General features: G+C 34.4%; 1 protein-coding gene across 1 annotated transcript in view; it reads left to right on the top strand.

Annotated features, from left to right (window-relative positions):
- The window catches only part of ABCA12 (ATP binding cassette subfamily A member 12), a 209,334-nt gene that overhangs the window by 86,869 nt on the left and 106,597 nt on the right, over positions 1-15,868 (top strand). Inside the window, exons 5-8 of the mRNA XM_025404754.1 lie at positions 1,082-1,179; positions 3,844-4,029; positions 7,737-7,915; positions 15,579-15,691. Of these exons, the coding sequence (XP_025260539.1) occupies positions 1,082-1,179; positions 3,844-4,029; positions 7,737-7,915; positions 15,579-15,691 (576 nt within the window). The remainder of the gene's footprint in view (positions 1-1,081; positions 1,180-3,843; positions 4,030-7,736; positions 7,916-15,578; positions 15,692-15,868) is intronic.

The raw sequence follows: 15,868 nt of genomic DNA, 5'->3' as shown, positions 1-15,868 counted from the left end.
AACATTCCAATGCAAGTTGATGGAGCAAGTAAAAAAAAAAAGTTCCGTGTTAATATAGTAGGAACATGGTGGTGAATGGTTTTGAGGAGTTAATATTCTGTTATGAATGATCTGTGGGTGTTTGGCTGAGTAGGTTAAAGCACCATAGAAATAAGGTTATAATGTTATGGTCTAGTAAGTTTTGCTTTGCTTGGTAGCCACAGATTATGTTTCTCACTCTGACCAGTTATCTAACAAATACATTCCATAGTCTAAAGGAATCAGATGGCAAATTCTTCAGTCCCGTGGGCACTAAAATAAAGCCTAGGCCCTACTGCTGATGAGTCACTGGTACCATTGAATATTAAGATTCTTTGCTCTGAGGATGACAACAGACTTCTGTATTAAATTTATAAAAGTCAATATACTGGCTTAATGAACATCCATGTTATAGATATGAATGTAGTCTTCTAGCTAATGCTCCAAACCCAGAAAACTCTGCTACATCATAAATAAACAATACTAGATGAAGATGCATTGGGAATTACTTAATTAGAGTATACTGTAGTCCAGGCTAATTGCTTTATCCCATTTATTTGATCTAAAATATTATTCAGAAACCACTTGGAGAAAGGAATTTATGATTCTAAGCAGATTTCAGTGTCCCAATTGGATAATTAAAAGAAAAGACCATTATCGCCAGATGTGCATTGGCAGATCCTTTGAACAGATGTTGGATATGATGGATCTGTGGAGCTAGTGTAGGTACCTCAAATCCTCCAGGCCTGCACAGAAATGATTCGGTTTATTGGGCAAGAATATTGGTGATGAAGTTTAATGTCACAGACTGGAATGAAAGTAAATGACATCTAAATGATTGGAAAAAAAATAAGAACAGACCAAAGCCATCACAATTTTATAGGAAAAGAAAAACTCATGGAATTTGCCATTTTTCCAGTATAAAATGTTCATGGAAGAGGCACATTTGAGCACATCCTTGCTGTAGGGTATATGAAGTCACAAATGATGTTTATGGATTCTCATGCTGTCCTGTGCATTTGTGTGTGTTTGGAATGCCAATCTGTTCCTTCTTTGATTACAGCCACAGTATTTCCCAGTCCAAGTTCTGATTTGGAAAGTCCCGGAACATATACTTTCAATGGCAGTCAAGTGCTCGCACGAATTCTTGGCTTGGAAAAGGTAACTTGATTCAGTTTTGTAATGAGTAGAGTGATTCAACATAGGCCTTTTAGGTTAATAGAAGGATCTCTCAAATAGCAAGATGTTTGGAGCACCTTTCCTATTTAGAGTAGTATCTTAGGCAACTTCTTTTCTTAGGAACTCTTCAATAAACAGCTTAATTGTAAGACATTCTGAATTCCTTAAGATCTCGAGTATTTATTTACTTCCCTGTTAAGTCCCTTAATTGAACTTAAAGTTTTCATTTAATAAGAAATTAGGGTGGCATTATATGTCATGTTTTAATTTTCTGAAACAGGAAAGAAAAAAAGACCAAATGAAGTTATAATGCTCTTTGAATTTGCTGCCTCATCCATACTAATCAAGTTTTAGGAAAAATTAGAGCTAAGGAAAATATTGCCCCGAAGTAGGAAAATCCTTTTTCTTAGCATATTTTAGAGAGCTTACCTATGGATTTCTCTGTGTCCTAGAGACCATCCACTTCAAGATTTCCCAGATTGCAAGATAATGAACATAATTTCTATCAGAGGTGTGAACTGGCAGCCTCTGAGCTAAATGTGTGTGTGAGTGTGTGTACGGAGATTTTAAGACATTGAATGTGCATGCCTTTAAGCAGAACACGTGCTCTTTGTAACTACAGTCACCACTTCTCCTTATTGTCTTTCATCTGGCCAGATTCATATATTTAAGTTATTTGGCTGGTCCCATAGGTATTTAAGTCTTGTTTTATGTGCTCTTTAGAAATGAAAAGACATCATTTTCAACATTTGGCATTAGAGATACTATTCTCGCTATCTTTCTCCCACTCACCTTTCTTTTCTCCTTCCTCATGTCATCTACACACACACACACACACACACACAAGCATTTTTAATAATATATCTATGTGTTGTATAGCAACCATTTCTTTCATCTGATCATGAGACATGTCTTTAAAGTTTATTAACATTCCGATAACCATAACCACTGCTACTGAATATGTCTTCGTTAGTTATACTTAAATTAACACTCTGTACAACTGAGGCATCTCAATAAACTGAGTTATATAAATGAGTCAAAGGCCAGCACGAAAGTGGACTCCAGGAAATGGCATCACACTCATCAACTCTGCCCATGCTGGCCAAAATAGAGGACTTTTCAATCTGTCCAAAATAGACATTGAAAGTCTAGTTTACGTAATATTTGAGGTTTCTAATGTTTTTTGTCTGGCATAGAAGTCTCTCAATATGCCCAGTTAATCCCAGTCTAAAGCTTCCCCCAATCAAGTACAGTGTATAAATTAGAGAACGTTATTCTATTCCATTCTAATTCTTCCATATTGGTTCCTAGAAGTAGACAGTCTTGCATTGGATCAGATAAATTCTTTAATATCTAGAAGAGCAATGCTATTCTCCAAAATGCTACTTTATCGTATTGAAACTCCCAAGTTCTCTTTCTCATATGGAATAAAATTTCAGAATTTTGTGAGGCAGCACAGAGCTATATATCCAGGGGAGATAAGCCAAAAATGAAATTTCTATGTATGGATACATATTTTTAGAATAGTTGGAGCAGGGAAGAGATGTAAAAATTAGGATGATATATTGATGTCTGTGTCAGCAATCTCTCTGATTCCTCTTTCTTTCTCTTTACTGCTTTCTGCAACACTTGCAAGAATGAGTAGAGAAATCATTTTGGGGTGAGTTTATGTGGACTGTTAGAAGAGAGATATGGATGAATGACTAGAAGGCCTAACACTTATAGTACATCCTAGATAAATAGATTCTGCCTTGTTCCATTACTTGTAGAATTTGAGTCACTAGAAGGTAGCATGTATATTTTGTAATATACACTTAAGAGGAGGATGAAATTGGCCTCACCTCATGGAGTAATAAGAATTAATTATTAAGATGGACCCCTTAAGTCTGACAACAAACTATCATTAGCTCTGTAAATATCTAAACAACTTAATAATGGTAAATATGATCAATATTATTGGTAAAATACTGCTACATCATGACTGGCCTAAATTATGAATATATAGGGAGATTATGATGATTCCATTATGAAAATGATTTCCAGTGACTACTTTTAGTAGTTATGCCTGCTATTATATATTTTCATATATGTTTTCCTTTTTCTTTCTATATATAAGACTTAGATGGAAGAATTGCTTTGCAAATGAAGCAATCTATATTTGTACACTTCTGTAAATAAACACTCTTCATCCTAGGAATAGACCTCGAAGCTCCTTCTGTTGGAAGTCTTCCAAAGATCACAACCAGTTTCCCATGAGTGTCATGAAGAGTTAGGACACCTGAGTTAGGACACCGCTGCTCAATGTCCAGAAAAAATGAATAAGATTTTTATGCATGAAGATTTTTATAAGCAAAGACTCTGTATGCTGAGGTTTTCTAGTCAGAGACAAGAAATGAGTTCAGTCAAATAAATCATATATAAATCATTTAAATAATAACAATGACAAGAATTTACCACATTCATACATTCACTCTACAAGTTCTCATGGGTAAATTATATGTTCTTTATTGTTATTTTAATAGCTGCTATAATGGAGGACCTTAAAATGGCTATTTTGAAGAACGCTTAGATTCCTTGAAGACTAGAATATTTGAACATCTACAATTATTAACATTCATATTTTACTCTTTTCACACATGCTTTTAGCTGTTAAAGCAAAATTCAACTTCAGAAGATATACGAAAAGAACTGTGTGATAGCTATCCAGGATACATTGTGGATGATGCCTTCTCTTGGACCTTTCTAGGAAGAAATATTTTTAACAAATTTTGCCTTTCTAACATGACCCTTTTAGAGTCTTCCCTCCAAGAACTAAACAAACAGTTCTCCCAGGTGAGTGTAGATCTTTGATGTACAAAGTGACTCAACATGAATTAAAGAGCAATTCTATAGCCCATGTAGACTGGGAAATGCTGACTGGGATGTTTGTTTACCTTAGGGATGCTTTCCTCGCATAGACATCTGCACACAAAGTTTAATCTTAAGTAGTATTACATATTTAATGTGAAAGGTTGAAATGATTTCAATGCTAAACCAAAAATATTACATTATGGTTAATGTGGACACACCTTTCAAATAAAATATGGCTTTGCTCTACAGTAAATGAAGTTTGATTGTTTTCTCTGAGACCTTAGGTGAGATTACTTAGGCTGTGATACAAGTTTAATAATTAAATTATCACAGTCATATAACTGTCAGAATTTAGAATAATGGGTAAAATCTTTTTATTTTTCTCACTGGCTTCAAACCTAGTTTGAAAAGCTAGTTTTTCTTTAATTGTGAATTTTCAAAAACTTTTATTTAGGTTCAGGGGCACATATTGCAGGTTTGTTATATAAGTAAACTCATGTCACAGTGGTTTGTTGTCTAGATTATTTTGTCACCAGGTACTAAGCCTAGTACTCAGTAGTTATTTTTTTCTGATCCTCACCCTCATCCCACTCTTCACCCTCAAGTAAGTCCTAGTGTCTGTTGTTCCCCTCTTTGTGTCCATGTGTTCTCGTCATGTAGCTCCCACTTATAAGTGAGAAAACGCAGTATTTTGTTTTCTGTTCCTGCATAGTTTGCTAAGGATAATGGCCTCCAGCTCCATCCATTTTCCTGCAAAGGACATCATCTTGTTGTTTGTTATGGTTGCATAGCATTCCGTGGTGTATGTGTACCACATTTTCTTTATCCAATCTGCCACTGATGGGCATTGAGGTTGATTCCATGTCTTTGTTTTCGTTTTGTTTTGCTTTTTGTTTTTTCTGAGACACAGCTTCACTCTGTCACCCAGGCTGGAGGGCAATGGTGCTATCTCAGCTCACTGAAACCTCCGCCTCCCAGGTTCAAGTGATTCTCGTGCCTCAGCCTCCCATGTAGCTGGGACTACAGGCCCAGGCCACCACGTCCAGCTAATTTTTTTTTTTTTTTGTATTATTAGTAGAGATAAGGTTTTGTCATGTTGGCCAGGCTCGTCTCGAACTCCTGACCTCAAGTGACCCACCTGCCTCGGCCTCCCAAAGTGCGGGGATTACAGATGTGAGCCACTGCACCTGGCCAAGTCTATGTCTTTGTTATTGTGTGACTAGTGCTGCAGTGAACATACGTGTGCATGTCTTTATAGTAGAATAGTTTATATTCTGCTGGGTATATACCCAGTAATGGGATTTCTGGATTGAATGTTTTTAGATCTTTGAGGAATCACCACACTGTTTTCCACAATGCTGAAACTAATTTATACTCCCAGTAACAGTGTTTAAGTGTTTCCTTTCTCTGCAACCTCACCAGCATCTGTTATTTTTTGACTTTTTAATAGCCATTCTGACTGGTGTGAGATGGCATTTCATTGTGGTTTTGATTTGCATTTCTCTAATGATCAGTGATATTGAGCTTTTTTTCATATGCTTGTTGGCTGTAGGTATGTCTTCTTTTGAAAAGCATCTGTTCATGTCCTTTGCCTACTTTTTAGTGGAGTTGTTCTTTTTTTTCTTGGAAATGTGTTTAACTTCCTTATAGATGGTGGATATTAGACTTTTCTCAGATGCATAGTTTGCAAAAATGTTCTCCCATTCCGTAGGTTGTCTGTTTATTCTGTTGATGGTTTCTTTGCCATGCAGAAGCTCTTAAGTTTAATTAGATCTCATTTGTCAATTTTTGCTTTTGTTTTGATTGCTTTTGGCATCTTTGTCATAAAATATTTACCATTTCCTGTGTCTAGAATTGTGTTGCCTAAGTTATCTTCCAGGGTTTTTATAATTTGGGGTTTTACATTTAAGTCTTTAATCAAACTTCAGTTGAATTTTGTATATGGTTGTAAGCAAGGGGTCTGGTTTCATTCTTCCACATATGGCTAGCCAGTTATTCCAATGTCATTTATTGAGTAGGGAATTCTTTCCCAATGGCTTGTTTTTGTCACCTTTGTTGAAGATCAGATGGTTGTAGGTGTGTAGCCCTATTTCTGGGTTTGTTATTCTGTTCCATTGGTCTATGTGTCTGTTTTTGTACCAGTACCATGCTGTTTTGGTTACTGTAGCCCTGTAGTATAGTTTGAAGTTAGGTAACGTGATTCCTCCAGCAAGAAGTTAAATTTTGATAAAACAATATATCCCTCTCACCAAAATATTATACATTAGAACCAAGAACACTCTACTATGGAGTGTTTGCATACATTAGTCTTTAAAAAACTTAATGTTAAGTTCCAGGATACATGTGTAGAATGTGCAGGTTTGTTACATGGATAAATGTGTGTCATGGTGGTTTGCTGCACCTGTCAACCCATCACCTAGGTATTAAGCCAAGCATGCATTAGCTATTTATCTGGATGTTTTCCTTTCCCCTACCCACTTCTGACAAACCCCAGTGTGTGTTATTCCCCTCTGTGTGTCCATGTATTCTCATTGTTCAGCTCCCACTTACAACTGAGAACATGTGGTGTTTGGTTTTTTTTTCCTGTGTTAGTTTGCTGAGGATAATGGCTTCCAGCTACATACATGTCCCTGCAAAGGACATGATCTCATTCCTTTTTTCTGGCTGCATAGTATTCCATGGTGTATAGTATTCTTTATCCAATCTATCATTGATGGGCATTTGGGTTGATTTCATGTCTTTGCTATTATGAATAGTGCATACACTGGCCTTAAACAACAATGGTAAAAATGAGACACCAATAATCTAGATTTAATGAAACCCCATATACAATGAGAGATCACAAAAAAAGTTCAAAATTCTCTTGAAATTTTATAGATAAAAATAAATGAAATATGTCCATATCTAGTATTTTCTCCTTGATTTTTAAAATTTTTATTGTAATTTCTTTTAAGTACAGAATGCTTAAATAACGCTTTAGTAATCTGAGTTTTCCAAAGTAATCCAATTAGAGGTATGGTTATAATAATCCCCAATCCAATGTAAAGCACTTATGATATATTTTTTAACAAAATTGGCGGTCATGTAGAATAGAATATGTGGTTAAAAAAAAAAAAGACATTATTCAAAATCACATAGCACTAAGTATGTGTAATTGTAATAGTAAACACTTTCCTGAATTTTATATATATATATATATATATATACACACACACACACACACACACACACACAATTTATAAATCTAACTATATCTCTACTAATCTGTATATTATTTTTAGGAGTACTCCATGCAAACAATATAATATCTAGAAATAAGTATAGGGAAGATATATCTGCAACTCCTAAACCAAGTCCTAAGAAAAAAAAACATTACTCAAAGCTAATTTTATGTTAGGAACTTAATTTTAATTTCGAAATATATAATTTGAAATATTTTATATAAATACAGCTTTGTTAACCAAATTTTATGCCAATTTCTGGAGCTACAGGGAAAAGATCCAATTATGTTTAAGAACATTAGAAATAGTTGCTGGTTTTCCAAATAAAAGATTGGCTTCAAACTGAGTGAAGATCTAAAAGAATTGCTTATGTGAAAATCAGATTTTTGATGCTTTTAAAAACAGCAAACCACGTGATTACGAATGTTAAAGTCTCATTTTACTCTGTTTGTGGTTTTATATTTTAAGCTATCCAGTGACCCCAACAATCAGAAGATAGTGTTTCAGGAAATAGTCAGAGTGCTGTCTTTCTTCTCACAAGTGCAAGAGCAGAAAGCTGTGTGGCAGCTTCTCTCTAGTTTTCCAAATGTGTTTCAGAATGACACATCACTAAGCAATCTATTTGATGTTCTTCGAAAGGCAAACAGGTAAGAAAATATAAGAATTAAATGTAATATTAGTGTTCACAAAGAAGTCTTTAAAAAATGTTACCTATGATGATTACTGTTAGGTGGGTTATTTAAAAACAGAACAAATAATCCTTCAGCCCCTTATTGCAGATTTTAGCAACAAAGGTGAGTGTATTAGTTAAACAAAGAAGAAACACACACTGTGCCATCAAGGTTATGGAAGCATCCATGAGGAACTGATCCTAACTGTTGTATCATTACTGGGTATCACAGAGCTTCTAAGAATGAGGTGTACAGCAGGACCAACGATATATTGCAGCACTGACTCCAGCTCATCCAGGGACAACCTGAGCTCTAAGCATCGAGCATTTAAACTATCCAGGAATAAAATATCTCAGTGAGTTTTGTTTGGTACCATCCAATATAAAACAACCATTTTGGTAGGAGTTTTGTTCCTAGTCACCTCAAAGAGGTTGGTCTCCCTTATGTGTAGTCAGCTTAGAAATGACCTTTCCAAGCCTGCATATCAGTTAGCCTTGGTATGTATGTTATAAAGATTTTAAAATCTTTGCAGGAGAAACCCCTTTAAAGGTTACTTTATTCGGAAAAGAGATCTCGGCATGGCCAGTATTTAGAGTTTAATGGACAGTACTTAGGTTTTGATTGCCCTGTATAGCTAATTTGAAAATATGCCTTAAAAATCCAACTACTGCATCAATGATGTTCGATTATTAAGTGCCTATTACATGCTAGACATGTTACCAAGCCGTTTGTACACATTATCACATTGAATCTTACAACAAACAGTATTTATTTTATAAATTAGGTAACAGTCATAAAAATTAAATATTTGCAGATCATGCATCTTGAAGGGTTTGCAACTAGGTTTTCTAACTCCAGAACCCAGGCTGCCTCTCTTATATGTCACTAATAGCATGATGTAGTCTACTTTATGTGTCTAAAGCATCAGACGAGATGGTTTTTTACTTTCGGAATGCTTTTAAGAGCTTATATCTGTTCAAAGACCTTATAATAAGTCCTTGTATTGATACAATAATCTCATTTGATTCTCAGAATAGTGCTTTGAGCTGGAGACAACAGGTTCCCATTTTACAGAAGAGCAGACAAATCCTTATGGAGGTCAAATGGCTTCCCCAAGGTTCTACAGTTAGTATGTGGCAAAGCCAGGACCTAAACTCAAAGAATTAGAATCCCAGTCCTATACTGTTTCCATGGTAACATACCCTAACTGGAATACAGAAGGAGCAAGATATTAGGAAGTTTGATTCTCTATGTTAACCCTCATTTTATCTCTTAGGGAAATTTTCACTCACTCAGAATTTTGACATTTGATCCTTTTCCTCCTATTTATCTTCTGTCTTAGGAAGCAAACAGGTGAATCTGTAAAAGGAGAAAAGGAGAAGGGGAATTGTACGACTTGTATAGTGTAGCAGTGAAAAGAGTCAAAATAATATTCAGACCACAAATAAGACATCACTACACACTCACTGGAATGGGTAAAATGTTAAAAGATGTATAATTCCAAGTGTCGGCAAGAACATAGAGCAACTGAAGTGGTCATATATTACCAGTTAGCGTGGAAAACAACACAATCATTTGGAAAATAGTGTGACAGCTTCTAATGAAGTTAAACAGTAGATCTATATGAGGCTGCATTCTACTCTTGGGTATTTATCCAAGAAAATGAAAATATACGCCCATACGAAGACTTGTATGCTAATGTTTATTTCTTGATAATAGCTAAAAGTTGAGCTGGGTAATCAAATATCTATAAACAAAATGGCAAAACAAATGTGGTTTGTTCATATAATTCATATATTAAAATGCAACACAGCAATAAAAATAAGCAGATTATTGAGTCACACAAGGTAAATAAGTTTGATTAATAGTATGCTGGCAAAAACATCAAAACAAAAAATATATACTGTGTATGTAGATAGTGTATCATCCTACTTATAGAAGGTTCTAGAATTGACACAATTAATCTATAGTGTTAGAAATCAGATCAGTGAATTCGTGAGCAACTTCATGAGAAAAATTTTCTGGGGTGATTGAAATGTTTGTATCTTAATTGACATGGTGGTTACATGTATGTGTATTTGTCAAAACTTATAATTTCACTTTGTACCTCGTAAGTTTATACAATTAAAAATTATCACTTTACAACTTTAAAAAACTCATTGAATTGTACACCTCATATAGGTGCATCTTATTGTATTTAAATTATACTTCAATGAAATTTGATTAAAAAATCAACAACAACAAAACAACAAAAATTCCACAAAATAATATTTAGCAAAAGGCAGAAGATCTAAAAATACTCTAGGCATTATTTTTTTTAAATTTATTTTTTATTATACTTTAAGTTCTAGGGTACATGTGCACAACATGCAGGTTTGTTACATATGTATACATATGCCATGTTGGTGTGCTGTACCTATTCACTCGTCATTTACATTAGGTATATCTCCTAATGCTATTTCTCCCCTCTCCCCCCACCCCATGACAGGCCCCAGTGTGTGATGTTCCCCTTCCTGTGTCCAAGTGTCCTCATTGTTCAATTCCCACCCATGAGTGAGAGCATGCAGTGTTTGGTTTTCTGTTCTTGCAATAGTTTGCTGAGAATGATGGTTTCCAGCTACATCCATGTCCCTACAAAGGACTTGAACTCATCCTTTTTTATGGCTGCATAGTATTCCATGGTGTATATGTGCCACATTTTCTTAATCCAGTCTGTCATTGATGGACATTTGGATTGGTTCCAAGTCTTTGCTATTGAGAATAGTCTAGGCGTTATTTTGGTGGAGCAAATTACACTGGTAAAAACATTGTGCTGTGGCTATTTTATTTTAACAAGCTCTAATCCAAGTGCTGCAGCTATTTTAATTCCCTTTAAATTTTAAAATATAATTATTGCATATTTTGGCACTATGCAATAGAGTATGTTGTCAAGTAATGATTATAAATGTAAAAGAGTCTGCATAATAATGAAAATAGCTTATTAATAACTTCAACTCAAGCACCTTAGCAAAACAGACAAATAATGTAATTTAAAATGGACAAAAGATCTGAATAGATACTTCTTAAAATAACACATATAAACAGCCAACGTGTATTTTTAAAATGCTCAACATCACTCATCATCAGGGAAATGAAAATCAAAATCAAAACTATAATGAGATATCGTCTAACTGCAGTTAGAATGGCTATTATCAAAAAGACAAAAACAATAACAGATGCTGGCAGCATACAGAGAAAGGTAAACTCTTACACACTCTTGGTGGGAATGTAAAGTGGAATAGCCATTGCGGAAAATAATATGGAGGTTCCTCAACAAATTAAACATGCACAGAAAGACAAATACTACATAATCTCATTTTTATGTGGAGTCTAAAAATGTTGATCTCATAGAAGTAGAATGTAGAATAATGGTTACCAGAGGCTGGGTGAAAGGGGAGGATGAGGGAAGGCTGATCAAGGGGTAGAAAGTTACAATTAGATAGGAGTAGCTGGGACTACAGGCATGTGCCACCATGCCCGGCTAATTTTAGTATTTTTAGTAGAGATGGGATTTCATCATATTGGCCAGGCTGGTCTCAAACTCCTGACCTTGTGATCTGCCTGCCTTGGCCTCCCAAAGTGTTAGGATTACAGGTGTGAATCACAGCACCTGGCCTATTTTGTATTCTTTTCTTACATTTTTTATCTTAAATTTTCTTTAATTCAGCAGTATTTCTTTTTATTTTTAACTGACAAAAATTTTATATATTTATGGCATACGACATGTTGTAATATATAAGTACATTGTGGAACGGCTAAGTCAAGCTATTTAACATATACATTTCTTTCATATACTTATTTTTTTGTGAGAACACTTGAAATCTACTAGCTTAGCAATTCTTTTTGTATGTAATATACTTTTATTTACATAAACAGGCCTTAGGGCTGGATTTGGCCTGCAGGTTGCATGGGTTAGTAGGTGCAGCAAACCATTATGGTCCACGTATACCTATGTAACAAACCTGCATGTTCTGCACATGTATTCATGCCCCCTCCCCTCTTTTTTTTTTTAGAAGAAATAAAAAAAAGATTTGGGACACATAACATTTTGTTTGTTTGTTTGTTTTTTGAGATGGTGTCTCCTTCTGTTGCCCAGTATGGAGTGCAGTGGCATGATCTCAGCTCACTGTAACCTCCACCTCCTGGATTCAAGCAATTGTCCTGCCTCAGCCTCCCAAGTAGCTGGGATTACAGGCACGCGCCACCACACCCAGCTAATTTTTTCATTTTTTTGGTAGAGATGGGGTTTCACCATGTTGGCCAGGCTGGTCTTGAACTCCTGACCTGAGGTGATCCGTCCATCTTGGCCTCCCAAAGTGCTGGGATTACAGGTGTGAGCCACCGTGCCCAGCCAACGTTTTGTGTTCTTACCAATAGCATGGAAGGTTTGGATTTCTTCATATCTTTGCCAATACTTTTTGTCTCTTTTAAAATTTAATAATATGCATCCTGAGAGCTATGCAATGATATTGAGATTTTGATTTGCATTTCTCTGATGATTGAACATTTTTTCATATGTCTATTGGCTATTTATATGTTTTCTTTGGAGAAATATTTATTCAAGTCCTTAGTCTATTTTTAAATTGGGTTTATTTATTTATTTATGTATTTATATATTTACTATTGAGCTGTAGAAGGTCTTTATATATTCTGGAAATTAACTCTTTATCAGATAAATGGTTTCCAAATATTTTCTACCATTGTATAGGTTGCCTTTTTGATAGAATAGCATCTGACTTTTATTTAGTCAGAACTTTTCGGGGTGGTCCAGTAATTTATATACTTGATCTTTGTAACATGATAGCCCCTAGTTAATGTGGTTTTTGAGCGCGTGAAATGTGCTAGTGTATCTAAGCAACTGAATGTGTAATGTTACTAACTTTGATTAATTTAAATTTTTAAAACTGATACTTGATTCAATTATTGTAATACTTTTTAGTATGTTTAGAATGGCTTAGGTATGTGAATCTACTTTTTCACCTGTAAATTTAATGAAATATAAATACAGATTAAGACTTTTCAATTAAAATTTGGCATCTGCATTGAGATGCCCCATTAGTTTGGAGATGTAGTAAAGGACCTAAATTCTTTCATTAGAAATTTTTATATTTATTAAATATTGAAATGCTAATATTTTGGATGTATGGAGTTAAAATATATTATTAAAGTTAATTTCATCTGCTTCTTTTAACTTTTTAAATGTGACTACTAGAAAATTCTCAATTAAATACATGGGTTGGATTATATTTCAGTATAAACCATTTTTTAAAGTCAGCTGTTTATTATTATGATTAAGCTGACAGTGTCACTAAAAGCCATAATTTTCTCACAAATGACTGTGTTTTATCACAACATTATGGTCTCATTGGTTTATCTTAATCTTTGTTGAACAAGTAATAGAGACAAATGGACCCCACAGGAATTTTTATTATTTTTCTAGCATTTGTTTTACATTGTAAATTGTATATAAACCAACCACCAAAATCAGGTTATATAATGTTAAAGTTAAGACAGTAATTAGCAGAAATGAGCAACCTCAAAAGTCGAGAAAAGCGTATGATAGGATACACAGGATTGTTGCCTTACTGAGATGAAGGTTATGCTGAGGCATAAATCACAAAAACTCTTTTTAAAAATTACCTTTACTCAGAAGGCAACTTGTTTTTGATGATGTTTTGTTTTGATGATTTCCATTTTTATATGATGAAGAGAAGAAAAATAATCTATAAAGTAAAATAAATATCAAGTATCAATGGTTTAAAGGATTTCAGAGAAGATGGGAGTCCAGGTGTCATTATTTATTAAGTTACATTTTGTTAGATAAAGATGAATGAAGTCTACTGACATTTAATTAATAATGTTAATGATAATAATGCTGAAAGGTTTAATGAGATTGTCAAATGTTCAGTCTTTGAAGATGTTACTTTGGGACAACAGGTCAGGTGAGTTAAGCAGAGGGTCAGGCTTGAAGGCTGGCCAAGACTTACGCCCTGAGATAGGCTAACTGGTCTCCGTGGTTGCTAGGGTTTGGAAGTAACCCAACACCTGAGCACCAGGAGATTCTTGGGGCAAACATAAAAATGCCTGAGGTATCACCAGTCATGTATATAGAGCAGAGATGAGAAAAATACAGCCATGTCTCTGTGGCCAACTGTTTGGAACACAGCTGGGTGATAAGTTAACAATGTCTGTGGGCTCTGTGTAGAAATGTTCTGCCCTCCTTCTCCCCACCATGTTGAAGCAAAGCTTTTGTGCCAGAGGCAACATATAGAGGAGATAGAACATCAACTTTGAAATAGACAGACCCCAGCTGTACTTGTTATTAACTAAATAACCTGGTGTAAATTACTTAACTTTTTTAACTTTCATTTTCCCATCTGCAAAACTGGACAAATAAATTGAATTTATAGAATTATTAGAAAACTAAACGTTAGAAAATATATATGCATACATTTTTGTGTATGTTTATAAACATACACACATATCCACATGTATATCCTTATGTTATACTAGATACTACCCAGATGGCACCCTAGACATAGGTCTCTAAACAGCTATCATTCATATCTAGGGGACTAAAATTAACATAATCTTAATCTAAATCTCAAAAACTCTAAAAACATTATAGAATGCCATGAACATGTACACAAATACTATCTATTGCTGGAATACGCATTCAGTTTACTAAGAAACTTGATAGGGAAAAATTACTGTTGGCTAATTTGTACTACATTTAACTTCACAATGTCAAATTTTTAACAAAAGCCTTTTGTTTTCACTACTACTTAACTAAAGCATTGACTCAACTGTTGATATAAGTCACAGTATTTGTATAATGTAGAAATACATGTGTAATAACAATATTTCTTTAAAATGCACTAATGGCTATAAAGGAACTAAAAGACATGTTTTAAGTAACTAATCGTGTTTGCGAAATACAGGATGAACTCAAGCATAACTGAATTTTCTGATTGTCTATCCCCAGTGTAGACTCCCATCTTATTGGTAACATAAAAGCTATAGAAACAGAGTATGGATATTAATTTTGAACTACCTCTGGAATAGTGCCTATAGACCACTTAGAGGACAGAATATAGTCGTTAATTAGGGCAACGTCCATTTTCTTTTTCGAAAACATTACTATCTGTTTAGCAAAAGATAAATATTATAAATGCTTAAATAATAATTATTCCAGAAACTAGATCCTTTATTTGGGTTTGGTTTTTAATGAAAATACTTTCTAATATTTAATTTTTCTTTTTAGTTAAAAAAAGATGTATTCTTTAATTGAAAGTTGGTTTTCCTAACTACTTATTTCTAAGTCTTAGAAAAAAATCAGTGGGGACCTTGCTGCATTACTTTAAGGCTGGTGATTCCTGATGTTTTAGAAACCTGGAAACGTAAACTGCTCTGTCCAGTTAAGAATATTTTGTTGGGATTTTGTGCATGAAAAGACAAATAATTACATTACAAAGAGTAGCATCTTGTCTTTTATAAGAATAATTTTCTATACTGTAGCCATTTTCTCCTTGAATAATCTTTTGTTTCTGTCTGCAAACCTTGAAACAGAATCTGGTTTAATTGTTTTTTGACTCCTTAGTGTGCTACTGGTTGTGCAGAAGGTTTATCCACGTTTTGCAACTAACGAAGGTTTCAGAACCCTCCAGAAGTCTGTTAAACATCTGCTGTACACTCTGGATTCCCCAGCTCAAGGTATTATATTTCCATTTCACTGTGTTAAATTCAGTGTCACAAAGCCCACTGGAAATATAAAGCAGAGTGCAATGAAAGTAATCATGTAGAGATGATATTATTCTTAGGTGGGGACATATGCTATGAATAAATCTGGATCTCAAGTTAATCGAAGTGTGGAGAAAGGGAGAAATGGCC

This window comes from Theropithecus gelada, chromosome 12, assembly GCF_003255815.1.
Source record: "Theropithecus gelada isolate Dixy chromosome 12, Tgel_1.0, whole genome shotgun sequence".
NCBI lineage: Eukaryota > Metazoa > Chordata > Mammalia > Primates > Cercopithecidae > Theropithecus > Theropithecus gelada.
This window is presented reverse-complemented; position numbering and strand designations above follow the sequence as displayed.